This window comes from Propithecus coquereli, unplaced genomic scaffold, assembly GCF_000956105.1.
Source record: "Propithecus coquereli isolate 6110/MARCELLA unplaced genomic scaffold, Pcoq_1.0 Scaffold400, whole genome shotgun sequence".
Lineage (NCBI taxonomy): Eukaryota > Metazoa > Chordata > Mammalia > Primates > Indriidae > Propithecus > Propithecus coquereli.
The window spans coordinates 216749-239111 of record NW_012149731.1 but is presented as its reverse complement, the minus strand read 5'-3'; the positions used below and the strand labels follow the sequence as shown (position 1 = coordinate 239111).

At 37.6% G+C, this 22363-nt stretch overlaps 1 protein-coding gene across 1 annotated transcript in view; it reads right to left on the bottom strand.

Moving 5' to 3' along the window:
- CNTN3 (contactin 3 (plasmacytoma associated)) overlaps positions 1-22363 on the bottom strand; it is a 256477-nt gene that overhangs the window by 24614 nt on the left and 209500 nt on the right. The window contains exons 12-17 of the mRNA XM_012652863.1: positions 12541-12658; positions 11562-11720; positions 11313-11462; positions 9748-9818; positions 8520-8754; positions 5547-5662 (exon numbers count right to left, since the gene is read on the bottom strand). Coding sequence (XP_012508317.1) covers positions 5547-5662; positions 8520-8754; positions 9748-9818; positions 11313-11462; positions 11562-11720; positions 12541-12658 — 849 coding nt within the window. The remainder of the gene's footprint in view (positions 1-5546; positions 5663-8519; positions 8755-9747; positions 9819-11312; positions 11463-11561; positions 11721-12540; positions 12659-22363) is intronic.

The window sequence follows — 22363 nt, the reverse complement described above, 5'->3', positions numbered from 1 at the left end:
ACAATTTTTTTTCTTCAGAATCATGAAACCACTTCACAAGGCAATATATTTTTATCTGGGTAAGTAAACAGAAACAAAGTTGAGGAATGTCAGGATTAAAAATGTTATCTCTATTTCTGCAAGTAATTTGGTTATTCCAAAAACGAATGTTCCTGCTCTGAGGAGTCCTTAATATCATTGCATCAGAGATTTCACTTAATTTAAACTTAAAAGAAAATGCAGTTTATGAAAATAATGTATTGAAAAATGGCATCTTTTTTTAGCCATTAAAGAACAGGTACTAATTCAGAAATAGTCTTTTAACAGACCAAAATAACTACGTTTAGACTTACAGATTTTCAGAGAGGCTAACATTTTAACTTAGCTGTAAGACCAGACATATTTGAATAAACAGAAGCCAGGCAAAAATGCATTACAGGTCTTTTAGGAAGACAAATCCAGATTTGTCTTCTCCTCTTTCCTTTGCTCTCAGCCCTGGAGAGCTGGACAGTTTGAACTATGTCAGTCCAGCTCCTTTGCCTTCTGGTTTCTCACTGGATATAGCTAAGAGAAGGCAGGAGATGGGAGGGTGGAAAGAGGCTGGGTGGGATATTTATTTCCCTGCATCCCTCAGTGCTGAACCATGGTTTGGTAGGGGTTATCTCTTTCTAATAAGCACCATTTGGGCAACCCTCACTCCAATGTAACCAACTTTCGTACACTCTTAGGAAGTCTGCATTACACTTCGTGAGTGCATTTTTGCCTGCCTTATGTTTATTTAAATATGTTTCAATGGTCCTTATTCAGTTTAACCATATCTATTCCACTCGTGCTAAAATGAAGTTAGGTCTTTGCCCAGTTGCAGGGAATTAGACTCAGTGTGTATGTCTTTTGTTTTCCAGTAGGACTTTCATATCCTCCAAAAAAGTACTCAAATATTTGACATCTTTTTCCATTCTAATTAAAATATTAGGAACTAAACACATTCTGCACAGGTGTTTGCAACAGGAGGCTGGAAGAAGGCATCAGTGAAGTTTCAGTTTGACATTCTGTTACAGTACGATAGTATGCTCCTCTGCTAAATTAAAAAAAAAAAAAATCTCTGGGTTTCCCCCAAAATACACTAATCTGCATCATTTCACCCATGTAGACTTGTTTCAATCACTTATCAAGGTCATGCTCCCAGATTCTATTCTTTCAAAACATAAAATGACTTTAAGGAAAAGGACTACACATGCTCTGCTGCCAGTTGGGAGCTTTCACTCCTCAGGTGCCCACTATTCATGGCCTTAAAGGCTCCTGCCTCCTCTTAATCACGTCTGCATCTCTTGTTCTTATCCGAAAGGGCACCAGAAAGATCTGAGCCTGCGTGTAACGGCTTAGCAGATAAAATAAATTGGAGCCCAGGGAAATGAGCTTCTCGACTACTGCTTGGTCAAATCAGAAGGAAAATTAGTCTAGATGCTAATGATGATGTGTTCGCAGCATGCCACACGGCACATGATCAACCCGCGCTGAGATGAGAGAAAGGCAGGAGCTGTTAACAATTTTAAAGCCGAACTGGGGAAGCTGCAACCCAGAAAGTTAGCCACATGACTGATAATTAAATACTCTGCTAAGTCATTTTTTCCCCCCTCAAGTTAGTTTTTAAATCATTACTGAAACTAAGAAAAGACATATTTTTTATCTTGGTTGAATTACATGAATTATTTCTTAAGATTTTCACAATTAGGACTTCTTTCTCACAGCTTGTTTCCTTTCTCTTTATACTTCCCAAGCACTTGAGGAAGGAATTTTAAATGGTTGTTTTCTTTCGCTACCGTTTAACACTACATTTGGGCAGTCTGTTTGCTACTCTTCACACACATAGGCAAGATGCAATGCATTTCAACCTGTAATTAACTTCAAGAAAAGTCCTATTTTTCTCAGCTCTTCTCATTTTTTTTTTTTTTTGCCTCCCACTATAAATGGCAATGCCAGCAGCACCAGAAACCACAGCCCCTCGGTCATATACTGGGATTGTGCTAAGTGTTCCTATGTTACTTCAATGGCTTTCAATTTCTGTTCTTTCAGTGCAATCTCATCCCAAAGCTCAATATTCAAAACAGAGAAAAGTGGAAGCGCAAGTCTCTTTGGACCATTTTGACAATGGTTGTTTTATCTCATTTAATTCTCAAATGATGCTGTGAGTTATTGACTATTATTATCTCTAACTGAGCCTTGGAGAGCTTTAGGAACTTGCTCAAGGACATTCAGCAGTAGGATAGCAGAGCCAAAACTGCATTTATTCAATCAATACATCATTTGTGCACACCTCGTGTGTGCCAGATACTCCTCTAGGCCCTTGACATACATTAGTGAACGAACAGGCAGAGTTCCCTGCCCCATGTGGACTTTATATTCTAACCCAGCAGATTTGAATGCAGGTCTAATTCTAAAATGGTGTAGACTTAACTAGACACCATGACAGCTCTATGACGATTCTTTGATTTTGTTTCCATTAAACTCTTTTTTCTTACATGACCAACGATGGTGTAATTCTACTCTCTTTTTAAAATCTCCTTATCTGGATGATTTCTTATGACCTTAAATTTACATAGAGTCATGTGTCACTTAACGATGGGGACATGTTCTTAGAAATGTATCGTTAGGTGAATTTGTTGTTGTATGAACATCATAGGGTGTGTTACACTAACCTAGATATTTATATCCTACCATACACTTAGGCTATAGAATATGGCCCATTGCTCCTAAGCTACAAACCTGTGCAGCACTTAACTGTCCTGAATACTGTAGGCAATTGTAACACAATGGTAAGTATTTGTGTATCTAAACATAGAAAAGATGCAGTAAAAATATGGTATTACAATCTTATAGGACCACTGTCACCTATGCAGTCCATCACGTACTGAAATATCACTAAGTGATGCATGACTGTATTAGAAAATCAACACCTTCCTGCCTTAAGCTGTCCAACAATCACCAGCAACTGCTGACACTCTTGTCGTGCTTGGAATCTCACAAGCCATTTATGTATATTCCCTCATTTATTTCTCTTAACTATTTCACAAGTTACAACTAGGTCAAGAATTGTGATCCTGTCCTATAGCTCATAGAAGGGCAAAGTTATCCATGGTGGGTGTGCGTCTTAGTCCCCCATCTGAGGAGTGCCAAATGTGTTCATCTATTTTCTTTAAATAAATTTGATTTAACATTGAATCCCACATCCTGCTCAGCTAATGGCAGATCCAACCACAGCCATTTCTGGGGCTTCCTTCCAAAGCCTTGCCAAGATAACGTATTATTCCATTTGATCTGATTCTTTTAGTTCTAGCTGTTCAGGGCTATGCTTAGTGAATGGGAAATTACTGCTGGGTGTGGGAAACATAGTCATCCCTTCTACGGTCTTGCCACCAACCTGGACACTGTCTACAGAAAGACGTGGGCCCCAGGAGGCTTTGTAAGCCCCAGATTTTATTTCTTCCAAGGTCATCTGAAATTTTTTTTTATTTTTTCTTCAGTCTCGTGGTCGCAATTTCTCTCCTCTCACCCTCCAGGAAACGTGGAACAATCTCCTTACTGGCCTGAATTTCGGAAACAAACCTAGAAGGGAAGTGTCTTGCAGGTAATTGTTTTGATTGCCTTCTACGCACTCCCTGGAGACAAGGAAGCTTAGAGTTGAATATTTGCTACAGAATATTTACTGGGGAGAAATAGGTAAATTATTAATAATATATCAAAAAGTCTTCTGGGGCATGGCTCACACCTACTGACTATTTATTATGATAAGCCATAAATTATGAGAAGCTCATTACATCCCTAACCTCATTCAATCCTCTCCATTTTCTAATGAGGTGAGGCCTGTTGTTGTCCCCATTCTGCAGGTGAGGAAACTGAGGCTCCGGAGTTTGTGCAACTTTCCCAACACAGCTGGAAAGTGGCAGAATTGGGATTTGCCGTGGCACCCACTTACCTTCCTTGTCAATGCCACTGCCCGTTTTCTAACCATCAGGGATCTACTGTTGGCCCTCCATTCTCTTTCATTGCTTACATCCACTGTCATGGGATTAAAAGACTCTTCCATTTAGCTGTTCTGGCCTTCCTGAAATGCTGATCAAGTTGTTCTGCTGTATCCATGTGGTGTTTCACTGCTTCGTTCCTACTTTCCTTTCCTCAAGTCCAGGTGACTCTCTCTCTAATCACGTCTCTCTGTGTCACCACCAGTGTTTCTCATATTTACATGTGCAGGAAGATGTTTGTTTCCTTATGGATATTTACTCAAAATATACATTAACGAGACCTAGTCCTAGATGTTTGGATTCAGTGGATCTGGGGAGAGTTCTGGGGCTCACTTTTAACAATAAATTCAGATAACTAAGGTAACTCTGGTGTCTTTGGTTTATGGTCCATACTTTGAGCATCACTGCTCTACGTGTTCTCTTTTCTCTATGTCATTTGTTCATATTCACTCAGGTCAATGCTTGTTTGGTTACAAGGAAGAGAAACTCTCTCAGGGCAGTTCAAATATGAAGGGAATTTACCAAAAAGAAGGGGAAGGTAGTACTATAAAAAGGAATACGGCCAGGCCACTTGAGGACTGGAAATTGTCAAAGAGCTATTCTATTTCGCTCCCTTGAAGGCTCCATGGAATTTTGTCTCCTTCATTCTTTAGGGGATGCCCGGGAGTATATTTTCTCCCTCTCATCTCTGCAGACCAGCTCTGTCCTGCTTGCCCATGGCCGTAGCTGGAGAAGCCTGAAGTGAGCCTGTACACTCACTAACTAAAATCACTATTATTTCTTACTTAAATATCTCAAACAAGAATCTGCCTCAACTTAACAGTACACAGAGCATTTGCCATTGATCAAGTGGCCATTCTGTTGCCATCCTTTGAGGGCGTGTTGGCAAGTGGTGTGTGGCCCTGTGATGCAAACGTGCCAGGTAAGCCTGCCACTGAGTCAGGAGTTAAAAGCATGAGGGAAGTTTCCTAAGAAGACAGCTGTGGGTGGGGATGAAATCCCAACTATGATTCCTACAATATCACCACTGTTGACAAAATCTTAAGATTTTGCTTATCTTGTCTGTTCTTAGCTTAACTGCTCCCAGTTCTCTCCAGCTATTCCCTACTAAATCTGGGGCCCTGTCCAAATGGAAGAGAATCCCACAATGTAACAAGGCCACCAAGAAAGTAAGACAAACAGCTGGAGGACAGTGACTTCCTATTGACATAAATATCCTAAGAACTTAATATTACAACTCAATATTCAGTTCAATTTTGTCCTCATGTTTTAGTTTACCCAACTGAAAGATTTGGCCCATGTGATACATGATCTCCTTTCATATTCTTTTTGTTGTTGTTCCTTTTCTACCCCAGCTAATGCTATTTCTATTCAACTGGCTGAGTTAAATTCAGTATCCATTGATCAACAGATGGAATAATGTGCTGATAAGTCAATTTCAACCAAAGACAGATTTCCTAAGACGTCATTGTTAAGAAGAATTTTAAACAAAAGGAGACAAGGTAGCATGGCAACATACATACACAAGTTAATTTTAAAAGAAATCACCTCATAGCCAAGTAAATGTCCATTGCTCAACTTCCAAGGAATGGTGTTCCATGAAACTTCAATTTCTGAGGAAGAGAGGCTATTTGCAGAGACTTGAGAGGGGGCCACTGTAGGCTCTGTTTGGAAACAGAAATTGAAATACACTGATAATTTTGGCAGTTAATTTTTAAAAGTCTATTAAAATTCTTATTTTTTATAAAAGCATTTTAACATATTTGAAAATTTTATAAAATATTAGAAAACATGCATCGTGTCTTGAAAATATATATACAATGGTCCATTTCTACTACCTAGGAAGAGATGGCAAATCAGCCACAGGCTTTTCCTTGCTAAATAGCTGCAGCAACCTGTACTTTCCTCCCTGTACCTCTTTCTTGGTATCTTCCTTTTCTTCCCTTCATTCCCTTTGTTCCCTCTACCTTGTCTTTATTTCTCTCCCCTCCACTGCTGCTTAGAAACTCCTATGCCCATAAACACTGCTTATTTTTTTTTTTGCCAAACAAGGGTCAAAATCAAGTAAAGCTAATTTACTCAGTAAGTATTGTGTGAGTGCCTTCTTCCGCCTAGGCCCACAGAAGGGACCAACTCAAAGGAGATGGGTGGCATACTCTTCTGAAGGAGTAGGGACACATGCACGTGGTTTATACAGTAAGATCCGCTCTGTAGTAAACACTCTTGGGGTTCTCTGGGGTTCACAGTGATTCTCCCCTCTCAGAACACAGCTCTGAGCCACAATCTCCCCATGCCCAATATCCATTTCTGTGTTAAATGATCCTGCTCCCTGGCCACGGCTGATTGATGCTGAGATCGATTCTTGGTCTAAGGTTGGGCCTATTAGATTTTCTCTCCTGAGAATTTGAAACTTGGTTTGGAGAGGTGAGGAGTACTTGGGGCCAATCAATCTAGGGCAGGTGCTCTGCAGGAGCAGACATTTTCTGAGGCCCCAGAGCTTCTCTGATTAAGGTTCTCCACGAGGTTTGCTATTTAACCCTTTCCTTGATTGAATGAGATGTCCTAGTATATTTCCAATAAATCTTTTGCTTTTTTCTTAGGATGGTTGAATCTGTTTCTGATGTTTGAGCAGAAAGACCTTTAACGAATTCATCAGTAGGGGCAAGAATGGTAACAGGAGAAGGAAAGTGAAGGAGGCGAGAATGGGTCAAAGGCCGTGGCTGTCCCTCTCTTCCAGCTGCCAGCCCCCAGGTCCTGCATGCATGGGGTAGGCAGTGTCTGAAAACCCCCTTGGCAATGCCATGACTTCCCAGCCCCCAACCTGCCCCTGTAATCCCTGAAAGCTTTTGGAAATGGGGTTTGTCTATGAATTTAAGACTATTTCTTTTGCAAGGATTTTTACAATACCTGTTTTTCATCCCTCTCATAACTCAAGGGAAATGAGAAGACAATAAAGATGGGGATCTTAAGAAAAATTGACTGTACTTATTTTTAGGAAGGTCAACTGTTGAGCACTTTTTGCAATTTATTGTCAGGTCTGTTGTGATATTATATTTAATGAGCTCAGAATGGGTAAGTGCAAAGACCCTTGGTTAAAATACTGGTTTTACCACATACTATTAGGATTTTGGCATATTTATTAATCTTTCTCAAAGTTTCCATTTTATCATTTGTAAATAGGAAATAATTATAGTACCTCTATTTCATTTTTCATTTGAAAATTCAAATTAGGTAATGTCAGGCAGATGGTAAGCATTCAATACATGTTAGCTCCTGCCATTGTTAATAGTGAGAACTACATGAAACAGCCAATATTCAGTTGTTGATGATCTAAAAAAATGACAATTTAGTATGAGTCTCCTAACTTCATTATTATTTTCTAAAATGGTCTTGAGAAAAAATGTATGCATTTCAATATCTGGAGCAGGTACAGAGGAAAGGCAGAGGAATGGACTGGGTCCAGAGTGAAGCATGTGCGACCTACGCCTGCTGGAATTCCCAGCCTTCAAACCTGCCCACTCCACATCTGGAATGTTATACTTCTGGTCCTCACTCTCCATCTGCTAACATTCTTTCTTAGGTCATAGGAACTACGAAAAACTTAGAACTAGGGTAACTCCAAGGGAGCATATTATTTTTACCCCCAAGGAAGGGCAGTGCTGTTCCCTGCTTTACAAGCTGGAACATAGGGTGTATTCTGCATAAACAAATTTTTAACTAATCATTACATCCTCTAAGTATCCATTAAGTCTTTTTTTATTGCCAAAAATTTATGAGTTACAAATGTTTTTTGTTACATGGATGAATTGTATCATGCTGAAGTCAAGGCTTTACCCGTCACCAGAACAATGTACATTGTACTTGACAGATAGATTTTTATCTCTCACTCTCTTCCTATTCTCCCCCTTCTTAGTTTTCAATGTCCATTATACCACTTTATGACCATATATATCTTTTGTTTAGTTCCCACTTATAAGTGAGAACATGTGATATCCGTTTTTCCATTCCTGAGATACTTCACTTAAGATAATGGTCTCCACTTCCATCCGAGTTGTCACAAAATAAATTATTTCATTCTTTTTTATGGCTGAGTAATAATCCATGGTATATATATATATACCAATCATCAGTTGATGGACACTTAGATTAGTTCCACATCTTTTGATTAAGAATTGTGTTGCGATAAACATTCATGTGCAGGTGACTTTTTAATGAAATGACTTCTTTTCCTTTGGGAAAATACCCAGTAGTGGGGTTGCTGGATATAATGACAGGTCTATTTTTGGGGAACGTAAACCAGTACAACTGCTATGGAAACCATTTGGCCTTACGCTTCAAGTCAGTTATGGTTGCTCTGTATGACCTGCACTAGGAATAAAACTACAACTTTGGTCAATGTTCTTTTGGAAAAATATATCTAAAGTCACAAAGAACTTCCAAATCATTTTTTGGAAATCTTTGGAACTTCCAAACCAAGTGGTTTATTCGGATGGAACTGATATATAATCATGTTTTCCATACCTTCTTCTGCAGAGAACACTGTTGTCACTGGGCTAAATGGTCCTTCACCTTTGTTATTATAAACACCCACTTTAACTTCATATGGTGAAAATGGCACGATGCTTTCATTCCTAAAGACATATCTTGGGGTATCAGGGGATGTCACCACTGTCTGGATCCAGGTGGTAACCCCAAGAGGGCGGAAAGCAACAACATACCCAAAACCTTCACCATTCTGTAGTTCTTCAGGGACTGGCTATAAAGGAAAGACATATTGAATCACCCTTCCATGTGAAGGCAAGGCAAGAATGAATGGAGCTATAATCCACACTCATTTATAAAAGTCACCAAATAATAATTTATATTGTATTAAGCAGTTGAATAAAAAAAGAGAAAAACATCAGTGGGAGAGTCACATCAGCTGCTTTTAAACAGACAGAGGCGCCTTTCATAGCCATCCAGATAATGGACTGTAATTTTCCGTGTTTATTCAGATATCTTATCATCTTATGGCCCAAGTCTGGCTTTATAATAATAAGATATACTTGCAGTTGAAAATATCTGATCTCTTAAATCAAACAAAAATGATCTAATTCTTAATATTGACTTTATGGAAAGAAACATTGATGTACTGATTAAGTACAAAGGAGCAAAACTGAAAAGAAGGGAATTAAATACTAATTTCCTAATTAATTAAACTTAAAGCTGTACTCCAGTCATGTTAAAAATTTTTAGTGATACTCCATCACAATCTCTTGATGTTTCATTTTTTCATCCACTTCTTCAAATAATACCGTAATTCTAGTACCTTCTGACTTTAAACCTGTTAACTTTGTAAAATTTGTAAAATTATGACATAGGACAAGGTGGCCAGGAAAGAAACAGAGACTCAAGCACCTGACGGGATAAATGGCATCGCCTGGTGGGTGGTGCAGGGCTGCTTGGAGAGCTTTGAGGGCAGCTCGAGAGGCAACAGCCTGGACATGACTCTCATCCCTGTGTTTTACCAGCCAGGTGACCCTGAACAATTAAGTATTATCTCTGAGCCTTAGAGTTTCCATCAATAAAATGTTGCAAGGATGAAATGAGGAAAATATATGGTAAATGCTAGCAACAATGGTTGGCACAGAGAAAGCATCAAAAAATACTGGCTACAAGTGCTACCACTACCACCAGCACCGCCCAGGAGGCCATAATGATCATGGGGATAGCAACGTCCTGATGGGGCAGATGCTGCCCAAACACTTACATCCCAGGTTATCACTAGTTCAGACCGGCTTCCACCTCCTCCATTGACTTCGGAAGGAGGCACTTCCGGAACTGTGTGGGGCAGAGAAACAGAGATGAAACCATATGTGCATTTGGTAATACTTATCTGAAAGAAGACTCAATGATGCTTATTTTTAATATTTAAAATAATTTCATCATTGACACATTACATATCTATATATATGTGTTTATGTGTACATACATATACACATATATGTTACATATATGTATATACATCTTTGATGAGATCATGAGGTAATTTATATTTGCATGAAATTCTGGAAGATTCAAAATCTCTCAAATAGAAAAATGTGACCCATTTGGAGGATACTTTTCAAATACTATGAAAATAAAACAAGGAAAAGTGATTCACCAGGGATGATGGGAAATCAATCTAGCATGAACATTTAACTTGTGACTATTTCAAGTAAAGATACAATTCTCAGAACAGCATTGCTTAATATTACAATGACCCAGACTTGAACCCTGGAATCTCGTTATGAGGTATTCTATAGAAACCTCTCATGGGCATCAGATTTCTCACCTACACTGAGAACTTTAGGAATACTAAACTCCATGACATGATTAGAATACAAGTTTTGGGAAGGGGAGTCTTTGTTGTGTTCACAGCTGTACTTGCAGTTTCTAGAAAGTGCTGAGCACGTGGTAGATACTCCCTAAATACGTGTGGTGCGAACAAATGACCAGAACACCAAGGCCGGCACAGCTCCCCTATGTCTCCTATTACCTGTCATGAACATCATGTGCATCGTCCTGAGTAAAACAGCATCATTAAAACTAATGAAATACACTCTATGACTTCTAGCTTGGCTTAGTTCCTAGAGTGATACACCAGCTCTATTTTAAACATCATTTTAGCTAATATTAACTAATATTACAGATTTCGAAAAGGAAAGTCTCTATGTCTCCTCAGCTGTCTTTGTAATGTGATACTGTATACACTTTCCAATTTTGAGTTTTGATGTTAGGATATTTTTAGATTTATAAAAGTAGTCTAATGGTCCATATTAATGGTTGCCTCGTGTATAAATTCTTAACAATGACTCTCTCTTAATTTAACACTTGAGGGGACAAAATATACCTATTCATCACTTGCTTAGGCTCATTCACTGAGCTTGGTGGCAGAATGAGATTTCCTAGCTGCAGAACTCCCAAATGTCATTATCCTACCGATTTGTCAATGCTTGTTATAAATGAAAACAGCACTTCCCCTGTTAACAGGGTAACTATGTCAGATAGTAATTATAACCTTAAGTGACAAAAACATATTCACTCAACATGCACTAATGATCGTTTGCGATGGACTGAACTCTTGGAAATGTCACACTACATCAGAATCACTTAACACATGTTTCTTTTGACAAATGCCATATGGCCAGTTCTGCCATTAGAAAGGTCAGATAATTGCAACAATGGATTATTGAGGCTCACCCCCCGCTGGCCTGGAGCTCAGAGTCAAGGGAAAGGAAAATACACACCCAGGGACATCTATTAACCCATTATTCAGAAAACAAAAACACTAACCTGCCTCTTCAGTTCTTACTTTTTCTGAGGGTAAACTGGGTTCTCCACCTCCAATTTTGTTACTGGCTACAACCCGAAATTCGTATTCCACCCATGGGTTTAACTCGACTACAGTGGCTGTGTGTGTTTTCCCATCGATGACCTCAGGCACTACAAAGGAATATTTCAGAGAGGTAAGAGTCTGCATGCCTTAGCACTGACCTGAAATCCATGCACACGTGCCAATGTCATCTACCTCTTTCCCTTTACCTGTTGTGACGGTTTGCCAACCCACGGAGAAAGGTGTCCTAGCCTGGATAGAATAGGACAGAACTGGGCTATGGTTGTCTGTACCTTCTTTCCAAGAGAGTTGGGCTGTTGTATCTGTAATTTCATCTACCTTCACATGTTCTGGTGGTCCAGGTGAACCTAAGCAAGGTACAAATGCAAACAGCATGTAGCAATTTCATAAATGTGATCCTCTTCTACCAAAGAGAAGAGAATGTCATGTGACCCCTTCAATACCTCCAGCTGATCTCAATTTCAAAAGCACTTAGGAAAAAAGGCCATTTGCCTTTCAATAAAACTACCCTTTTTTTTTCACCTTTCTGTTATTAGATCTTAAATCTGGATGTGAGGCAGTAATTTGCAAACCATAATACTCCCTGATTGCAGATGACACCTGCTTTTTGAGGCCTCTGTTCAGCAGGATTTCCGTACCTTTCCAAATTCAGTGTCCTTTACTTTTGGTGTGATGCCTTTCCTTTTAATCCACTGGTGCACCTCTGTATTTCCCAACCTGTTATCGAGAGGTGTTTTATTCTGTGAAGCTTTCTGGTCATTTCTCAGCCCAGTAACAAATCAGCACTCTGGACAGTAGCTCAGGTTGGCAAATTTCCCCAGACATTCCAAATAATCCCGATTCTTTTGGAAGCAGACACACATGCGCAATATTCTCTCTCATATCAAATACAATCGCTGAATTAATGACATGCTCAAAAACACATCAGCCTGGCAGCAGCTGTGGAATGCCAATTATAGTGAGAGCTATTTGAAGGGCAGAGCTGAGATTTTTATTTCTTTGAATTAGCACCTATCTTTCTTGTCATATTCTCTGTTCTGGGGTGGGGGCCAAATCAATATTATAACTCATACGCTCATATACTATCTCATCATGGTTTTTCATCCAGTACAGAATGCTCAGTTAAGATATGAAGTTAAAAACACACAGGGAGGCATTAATGTTTACCTCGTACTATGAGGTCGGCGGCAGATGAAACACTGTCCACTCCAGTTTGCACCATACAAACGTATTTCCCACTGTGTTTCAGCTGAATGTTTCTGATCATTAAATCACCAGATGAACTCTGTTGGAAAAACAGGTAATGGACAAACTGTTATTTTAAAAACACAAAGAATCTTGAAGGCTACGGCCAACAACAACATTGCGATGAAATCCATATTCAGAGAGAAAACCAAGGTGGTACAAGACAGAAGACTGCTACAATAGAATGTATGGAAATAAAAACAAGTTAAAAACCATACATGACTGCAGACAAAGATTTCTGTAGACAAATAAACAACAAGTTTCCCCCCTGGGCATTTATGGTTTTTAAAAATAAATAAGGGCAGAGATTACAGTCTCAGAGTCTATTTACTTCCACCAGGGTGACACTTCTTTTTATATCCACTGCTCAGCACCAGTTCAACTCTTTTCTCTGGTTCCAACCCCTTTGCAATTATCTGCCTGAGAAGAAGAGGGAAGCATGTAGGCATATAGTGGGAGATAAATGCAGCACGACAAGGGGATTGCCACGGTTGAAACGCTTTATTGAACACACCGGAGCTTAAAAGGCCTAAAGCCGTTTAATTCCTTGGCTACAGAATTTTGGGGACAGTCAGCATGAACTCCTCAACGAAAAGAAATTAAAACATTTTAAATCTTAAAAATAACAACAGCTGTTCATAAGGACAATTGCTGGGACTTCCTAAGAGCCAATTAACAGAGCAAATGTATTTCTAAAAGCTCAACATTAAATGGACCTCATTTTAAAAGAATGTAAAATCATGTTCATAAGATGACTAACTGCAGGCCAGTTTCACACATTAGTAAAAATATGGCTTGAAATAAACTGATTTGGAAAGCAAAGCCCTTTGAAAGTGATCACCAGTTCATGGGTAAACTGGTACAGATGAAGAAACAGTAAATGTTTACTTTATTAATCAAAAGGCTTATTTTACTATGGATTTTCTTAGTATTTGTCAAAAGACGAATTCTACTATCCTGTTGTTAGGTACTTTCCTAAAATCTTCTACAGGGTAATTTCTTAAATATTGCTTTCCATACTTAATGGGCTATATATTCTCTGTTGGTTGGATTGTATGGTTTTAGATGAAATTTCTTGAGTACTGAGAGAAGACAGATGTGAAGTGATTGATGGTTGTAATTAAATGATAATCCAAAAACTGTTAAGTTTGCATATTTGACTTTCATCCAGCTAAACTTTTTTCCTTCCTGCCCTCGCTGTCTTTCTCCTCGGGGCTATTTAGAAATTTATCCCCAGGACAAAACCTTCCAAGCTTGCTGACCTTTAGAAACTCTTCAGGTTTATGAGCTCCATATACTCACAGGGGGTTGATTTTCATTTCTATAGAAATCTCTTATTTTCAGTGAAGAACTGTTACTATTAAATGCCATCAAGGCATTGGGGTGAGGTTATTCTTCCCAACCTTTATTTGCTTATTTAGAAAGCAGCTGGGTAAAAGAGAATTGTAACTGGACTTTCTTTATGTCCTCAGACATCTGGATATACCTTTTAGGCACACTGGCTGGTTTTGTTTCTTGAAGGAGTTAAGGAAGAGTTTGGTGTGGGCTTGTTGCTTCTGTTCGCTTTGCGCACTGATGGGTGAAGAGAGAGAAATAACTTATCTAGATATAAAAAACAAAACCATTTTCCTAAAGAAATGTAGTCAGGCTCACCATCAAGGGAAATATAACTTTTAATTATCCTTTGACACTGCAGAGTAAAAACAGGAAGCAATTAACTACAACATGTAGACAACGGAAACCACTGATTTTTTTTTTTTTTTTTTTAGCACCAACATAGAGTTGAGTGTATGAATACCTAAATGGAAACTGAAATTTAACAAAAATCAAGAGGGATCCTCTCCTAAATATTTGTCTCTCTTGATAAAATGTATTTGTATTGTTCCTCTTCTTGGGATTTCTCTCCCACTCTATTTACTGCCTTTTAGTGGAGCACTATATAGAGGCAAGATTCACCTTAACGAAAACGCATCCAGTGCATGGCCCTTGCTCTCTAGGACGTAAACTCAATTCAGGTTAATAAGGTGAAACGGGTTATGCTTACAAATTTAGAAAGTTTAATTAATAAAGGTTAAATTAAATCACATGGCACACACTGTACATATACAACTGCAAAATGAAAGAGACAAGACATTTTCAAGAAGATGTGAAACTGGAACTCTTATTGCTGAAGGGAGTGTAGGTTGGTACAAATACTCTGGAAAACTGCTTGGAAGTATCTACTAGGGCAGCATACATGCAGAAGCTATAACCCATCGATTTTAATCCTAAGTACACACCCTACAGAATTGTGTGTCTCTATGTCTATCAAAAGACATGTATAAGAATGTTCATAGCTATTATCTGTAATAGGTAAAAAACGGAAACAGCAGCGTAAAATAGATAAGTAGTGTAATACTCATTTAATGAAATACTATTAGGCCATGAAAATGAATGAACTATAACTATATAGATCAACACGGTTGAGTCGAAAAAACAGGAAGGATATAAACCAGATGGAGAAGAGTACGTGACAGCAATCTATCCTATGAAAAGTCTAGGTTGTGGTTACCTTTGGACAGATGGTTAGTACTGGAATGAGGCACTATGTGGGTATAGGGGATGTAGGTCATGTCCTATTTCTTGATTTCAGTGCTGGTCACTTTAGCATTTTGTAAAAATTCATTGGGCTATCAGATTATGATTTGTGAATTTCTTGTTAGAACGTAATGGCTATCAAAATGCAGTTATGATTATATACAGTTATACCTCTAAATGCTTAGCTTTTAATAGGACCGTAGGCAGAAGCAGTCAAATAACATAACTGTAATTCCAAACTCCAATTTCTGTCACAGGAATTAAACATTTAACAATAATAAAGTGCTATTACCATATTCGATAATTTCTTATCAAGATGTAACTGCGTATTCCCAGACATTAAAAAAAAGATAAAAAAGAGAAAAAAATCCCAAGGGAAATTTTCATTTGTTTCATTTATATCAAACCTATTTCTTTCCCCATCAATTTGTCACTGATAGAGAATATCGATAGTGATTAACTGTGCTAAAGAGAATGAGAGAGAAATGTCAAAAAAAAAAAAAAAACTAAGCAAAATTAGTCAAAATGCGTTAAAATAGTACTTAATAGATTATTTCTCAGTATATTTATGAATAAAATTGAATCTAATATTTAGACATAATTAGAAATATGTTTGTCATTCTTTAGAGTATAAAAATAATTCAAGCAAAATAATGTGGAATACTAATAATCTTTGAATAAAAGCAGCTTATAGTTTATTATCCGTCAAATTAGTTTGTTAGCCTTTGTATTATTTTTGTAAACTCTCCTTTTCCCTCCCTTTCCTCAAGCAGAATGGACCAGAATTGGGAAGGTGCAGTCACAGCTTTCTTTCCTTTTCTTCCTTTCTCATTTTGCTTAAAACTTCTCCCTCAGAGCCCAGCAATGTAATTCTCAGTTTTACAGAAAGCAGGTCTTTTTTTCTATGCTGTTGTCCACAGATTTACTCAGAGAAGGAGCTTTGGCAGTAGAAGAGGCCTAGTCTAGTGTCTTACTTACAAAGGCATTTAAGAAGTAGGAGATAATGCCCTAAGTCATATAAATTTTAGTTCCTTCTCAAAGGCACTAGCTTCTAAAATTAAGATCATTCATTCAAAAACCTATTTATGCAGCAACTACTGTATTTTAGCTGTTGGGAATATAATGCTGAAGGAAAAAAAGGAAAAATGAGTCCTTACGTTTGTGGAGCTAATAGCTGAAAGATGGGCATTAATTAAATGACTACACAAATCAATGAAAAATTACAATGTAATGCAAGCTCAAAGTACGTAGAGGAATCTATGACTTTCTAGGCTTTCAGCGAATCCATGGTTGACTGATGTTCGAGCTAAGATTTGCAATATAAGTAGAAGTTATCTAGCAAAAGAGGGTAAGAAAAAAATGAACTACACCAGGGCACATGTGCACATGATGGGCCTACGGCAGGGAGAACAGTCTATTTGGGAAACTCAAGGAGATGGCTGCTGAGTGGGCTTGGTGTGGGTGACAGCGACGTCAGCGGTACAGTTGCTCCACAAATTGTTAATCTGTCGCCAGAAAATGAAAAGTTCACTTTAGCTGACTTCAAGTTCATATTTACATCTTAGTGAGAGTAAAACTTTCTTTTTTGTATTTCTACAATATCTAAGCTTAGCTAGAATTACTTTATTATTCAATTCTTTTTTCATCTAATCATATAGTTTTCTCCTAGAAAAAACAAATTGTGTTTTCAGAACAAGTTACAGGTATTAAGAGTAAATGGATTTATAAACCAAATCATCTTTGAAAATAAACGCTAAGGGAAAATACAATGTGTATGGTATAAAATGAAATAGAAGAAGATCTTATTAACTTTTTCTGTATATTTTCTTAAGTAATGACACTAATGGAATTTTTGATGTAATTTAAAAACTACTCTGCACTACAAGAAAAACACTACATGATGTGATAACCAATGCCAGGTAAGAATAAATAAGCAGACAGATCATCACTAATTATGGGAAGGCTGAAAGCACATGGCGACACCTACCATATGCTAACAATCAAGGTATGAAATAAACTTGGGACTTAGGGGAACCTCGTGAACATTGCAAATGTAGTGTGAACTTTCAGTATAAAAAATGATCAGCAAAAACTAATTCCCCAGTAAGCATTCTCAATGTAAATACTGCTGCTGGACTGCTAAGAAGCATAATTTCCCAGTTTAAGAAAAAACAGACACATTTTGACGGCTATTTGGAACCAAGGTTGAATAGGCAGTCCTTCTCCTTCTTATCGCTTTACACGGCCTGTTCTTGCAGAGCTTCCAATATTAATCATTCATCCCTTCACTGAGTTGCCTTTCAAACCCTGACGCTGCATGTAACTCATATGCAGGTGCCTTGAAATCATTCAAACCTGCAGGCTTCTTCTGGAACCTGGTTGGTGTTTTCCTCTGTAAAGGTCCCTGAAGGAACTGGTGGTGACATGACTCGCCATAGCATTTATGATCAAGCAAATTAAACCTCACCCCCACGACCACCAAATAGCTGCTTCAAGATCATCTTCTTTATAAATGTCCTCTGCTCAGCCAAGGAACAGAAAGAATTGGCAGCCACTGAAACATGAAAACAGGCGCTAATGTTGTAAACAGTTCTAATTTTTCTGACTGATTAACAATTTCAGCTGTCGCTGGGTTGTCTGAACAGGTGATATTTAAGACAGGTAAGATGCAATCTGTTAATAACAAAATGTGCTCACCTTTCTTTGGTACCAACGGACTGGAATAATTGTTCCATTACAGGATTTCGAGTCTTAGCTTGCTCTATCACCAGTGTTTCAAAAGAGTGACACATTCAAGATCACAAAAACTTGGTTGAAGGTGCTTCATGGATATTTAAGGTTGTGTCAAGTGGCCCAGTTGCCTCAAAGGTGTTGACTTTTTTATTTCAACATCAAGTTCATATTAACAACTAGGGAATTTTTTCTTTCTGGGCAGTGTGGTGTGTTGATGGAGTATCTCACCGGGACTTAGTGATCTCAGGATGCCTAGTCTTTGCTGTCCCAGGGATCTTATCCCAGTGTTTACTGTACTTCAGTCCTTAGAGTAATGGCTTCATAATTTATTTTGCCATATCATAGTACCAAATGCTCTATTACTTAATTTTTTCTTAAACTGATTAACTTTCAACTTAAATTATATGGAAATTGACATGGAAAATGTGTATTTTTATCCTAAATGAAAATGGGCTCACCGAAACAACAGTTACCTACCATAATTCACGCAGTGAATAGAAAATAATATAAATGGACACTGTCCGGATAATGTAAATGAACACCAGCTAGATGCTGTCAGAGTCTCTGAGCCTGAGACTTCTGCTTTGTTAATTAAAAAAGGAGATTAGCAAGTATCAGACAACTGTTAATGATAAACTTAACACCATATTTAATCATTCTCTTTGATTTAACCTACATGATTGAAATAATATTAAAATAGAATAGCTCCCTCATTCTATCTTATATTATTTAATGCTGCCTATTAAGTACATATTCTGTTTGAAAAACACTGTGCTATCCAATTTGCTAAATCCATTAATTCTGTGTTGGATGCATTATAAATTCATCTGGGGAATCTTTAAAAAAAACACCAGCAATACCTAGGCCACCTCCCAGAACAAATAAAAATCAAAATGGACTAGAAAGAGGAGACCCACCAGGTGATTCTAATGAGCACTTAGGGTCAAAAATCATTAAATCTCCTGGGATTCTATATTCCTCATCTTCGCTCCTCTTGGAAGGAATAAAAGGCTTAAGATAATTGCTCAGATCTTCCCTAACTTGAAAATTTTGCAATTAATAAATGAAGGGATTAATCATAAAGTCATGCTGTATATTGCTGAGGTCATAAGCTGACAACATCGCTCCTATACAGATTTTCATCTTGGCAGGTGGGCAAGAAAATCAGTATTTGGGAAACAGGTAGTACATGCCAACACAAGGCTGTTTCTTGATGTGACATTGCCTTGGTATGCTCATTGTAATTTTAAAAGCCACAGTCATTGAAATAATTCAATATGGTGATAAATTTCTATAGTTACATATAGAAACTTACTTTTAATCAACCTGAATCACTCTAGGATTACTCATGATTGACATGGTAATTCTTGCATTGACTGAAAGTATTTCAAGTCAAAAGAGCTTACTTACCCTGAGAAACAATTTAACTTGTGGATCAAATCTCTTGTTTTTTTGTTTGTTTGTTTGTTTGTTTGTTTTGCCTTTACCCTTATATTGAAGGTATAAAGTATACTGAGAGTAAATTTGTCCCTTGTGTAATGATATGACTGGTACATAAGAGAAAAAGAATCCATTAATATAAAGGAATAAAAAGCTATTGTTTCATGGAAACTTGACCAATTTGTGCCAAATGTCTTATGTTTACTTCTAGTTCCAATTACTACTTCTACATAAAAAATTACCCCCAAACTTAGTGGATTAAAAAATGATCATTTATTCTGCTTTAGGAATGTGTAAGTTGAGCAGGGATCAGTGAGGAGTCATCTCTACTGCACATCTCATTAGCTGGAATGGCTTGATTGTGGAATGTCAAGCTCATTTACTTGACAAGCAAGCAGGTGTTGGCTATTGGCTGGGAATTCAGGAGGACCTGTGGGGCTGGGGCCTTGATTTATCTTGAGATGGACCTGTCCACAGTGTGCTTGGTCTTCTTCAAACTATGGTGGCTGGATTCTAAGAGTAATTATGCCCATGGAACAAGGTAGAAGTGCATGCATTTTTATGAGATAGCTTTAGAAATCATATAGCATCACTCCTACTGTTCTTCATCGGTGAAGGCAGTCACAAAAGCCTACCAAGTTTCAATAGGAGAGGTGTAAATTTCACTACTCAATAATGAGGAGTGTCAAAATCATACTGTAAGAAGAGCCTGTTGGATAAGGTGTGTTGTTGCAGCCATCTTTGGAAAACACAATTTATCACAGGCCCTCCAGATCCATTCTGCACTTGCCATACTGCCTCTCCCTTGGGCAAATAACCTATATGGACCAAAGAAAATAACCTGTATGGACTTCACCTCCACCAATTTCTTGGGTTTCTCTCATTAGGAGATCTGAGGGAGGATAATGAGTTTGGGATATTTATTCCCCAAGATTCACCCTTGTAGGCTGCTTTGAGCTGACCGTGCCAAGAGCCTACAATAGGTAAAAAATCAAAATCCTGTACTAGACACCCTTCGGTTTATGTCAGTAGCCTGTGTATGGACCAGAGAAAGAACTGCCAAGGGCTCAGAGAGAATAAGCTTATACCCTCTTCCAGAAGAGTTGCTCCTAAAGAGATCACACCATTTTTATTAGAATCACAGACTGATATATCCTGACAGTTTTCCTGATACTTCAAAAATGTGGATTTTTCATCTCAAAGTCATACTGAACAAGATAAAGAAAGAGTAGATTTGATATCAAATGTGACTATCAGATTTTTTTCCTAGCAAAGGGCCTGTTCTAAAATTTTCAAGTCAGTAAAAGAAAAATGATTTATATAATCAGAGTGTTTTCTATAATAATAATTTAAAAAACCCAACCTACCAAAAATTCCTGAGTCTCTAATCTGAGTCTAAAATTTTAAATCACCCAAAATGAACTATTTATTATGTATCTTCTTATTCATGTTCAGATCAATTAAATGTTGTAATTAAATATTATGCCTTGCAAAGTAGAATGATTTTCTTTCTGAAACTGGAGCATACCATCTAAGCCAGGATGAACAATTACAACTGAAGAGAGTAAGTAACCCAATTTAAAAATGGTCCAGTTACCCTGACTTCTGGTTTCCAGTGGGCACGTAACGAACTTGGAAGTTGTCATTTTCTCCTAACAAGCAAAAAGCCGAACAAACTGAAAAATCAACAGCTGTTCTTAGATCTGGCTGAGAAATGAGGTCATAGGGAAAAGGGCTCCCCCAAAATCAGAGAGAGACAGCTGGATTCAGAGAATCTCAACTTGGATGGGAAGGCTCCCCAGGACTCAGTGGCTGCCTAGGGTTGGAGGGGAGTTGTGGGGATTTGGAGAGTTACAGTTAAGGGAAGTGAGGTTTCTTTTTGAGGTAATGAAAATATTCTAAAATTGATTAAGGTGATGGAAGCACAGCTCTGTGAATATACTAAAAGCCATTGAATTTTACTTTAAATGGATTAATTGTATAGTATGTGAATTATACCTCAATGAAGTCATTTAAAAAAATCTAAGCCAGCACAAATAAAGATAAAGCTATGATCAGCAGATACCATTTTCCTCCTCACTTGCAGTGATTTGTTTATTTATTGCATCATTGGATAGATATATCACTATTTTTTTACTTCAGTCCCTTTTGCAAGACGTACCCATGAACCTTAGTTTCCACCTCATTTTGCCAAACCAAACCAAACCAAATTTATAAACTGCAACTCTCCACCAGTCACCATTAGCCTCACCCTCCAGAGATGAGGTTTTATTTTTTTTTTAATTTGCAAAGCACAGATGCAAATATCTGTCACTGCTATTTACAATTTGGAGGGTCAGAAGGAATTATAAGCAATATAAACTAAATTATTACTGACTCTCTTAGGAGTTTCAGAGATTTTAGAAATATCTCTAGATAACTATATTTGGATTTTCATATGCTGGTATATTTACAAACATATTCACACGTACACAAACATACACATTGATATCTCTTTGGTGGGTGGCTTATGTTTTTCAGTTGGTGAAAGATGGGGACATGTCCAATAGTGGAATCCCAGTATGTCCTAAGATCAATAACAAATAACCCATGCAAGGAAAAAAAAGCCAATTCCTAAGAATTGCCAAGTGATATAATTTTATTGAAGGTTTGCGGGTAAACAACATGAAATTCACAGCAAATTCTCCCTGAAATTTTCTTTAAATATTTGTATTTCTTCCAAAGTTTCTCTCTCAAAATCATATCCTCTCTAACATCCCACAATATTCTTCTGTAATCCTGTGTACACTTGTTCTGAAATCTTTTCCATATCCCATGTTTATATATTCCAAACTCTTAGAAAAAGAATATAGAATTGTTTATGTGATAATGAAAAATTTTATTTTATGAATGATGTGATAGACAAAGTTAACAAAAAATGATGATACTATTAGAAGATATTTCTAGTGAGTCAAACAAAGATATAATGAATAGCTTGAATACCTAAGGACCTTCT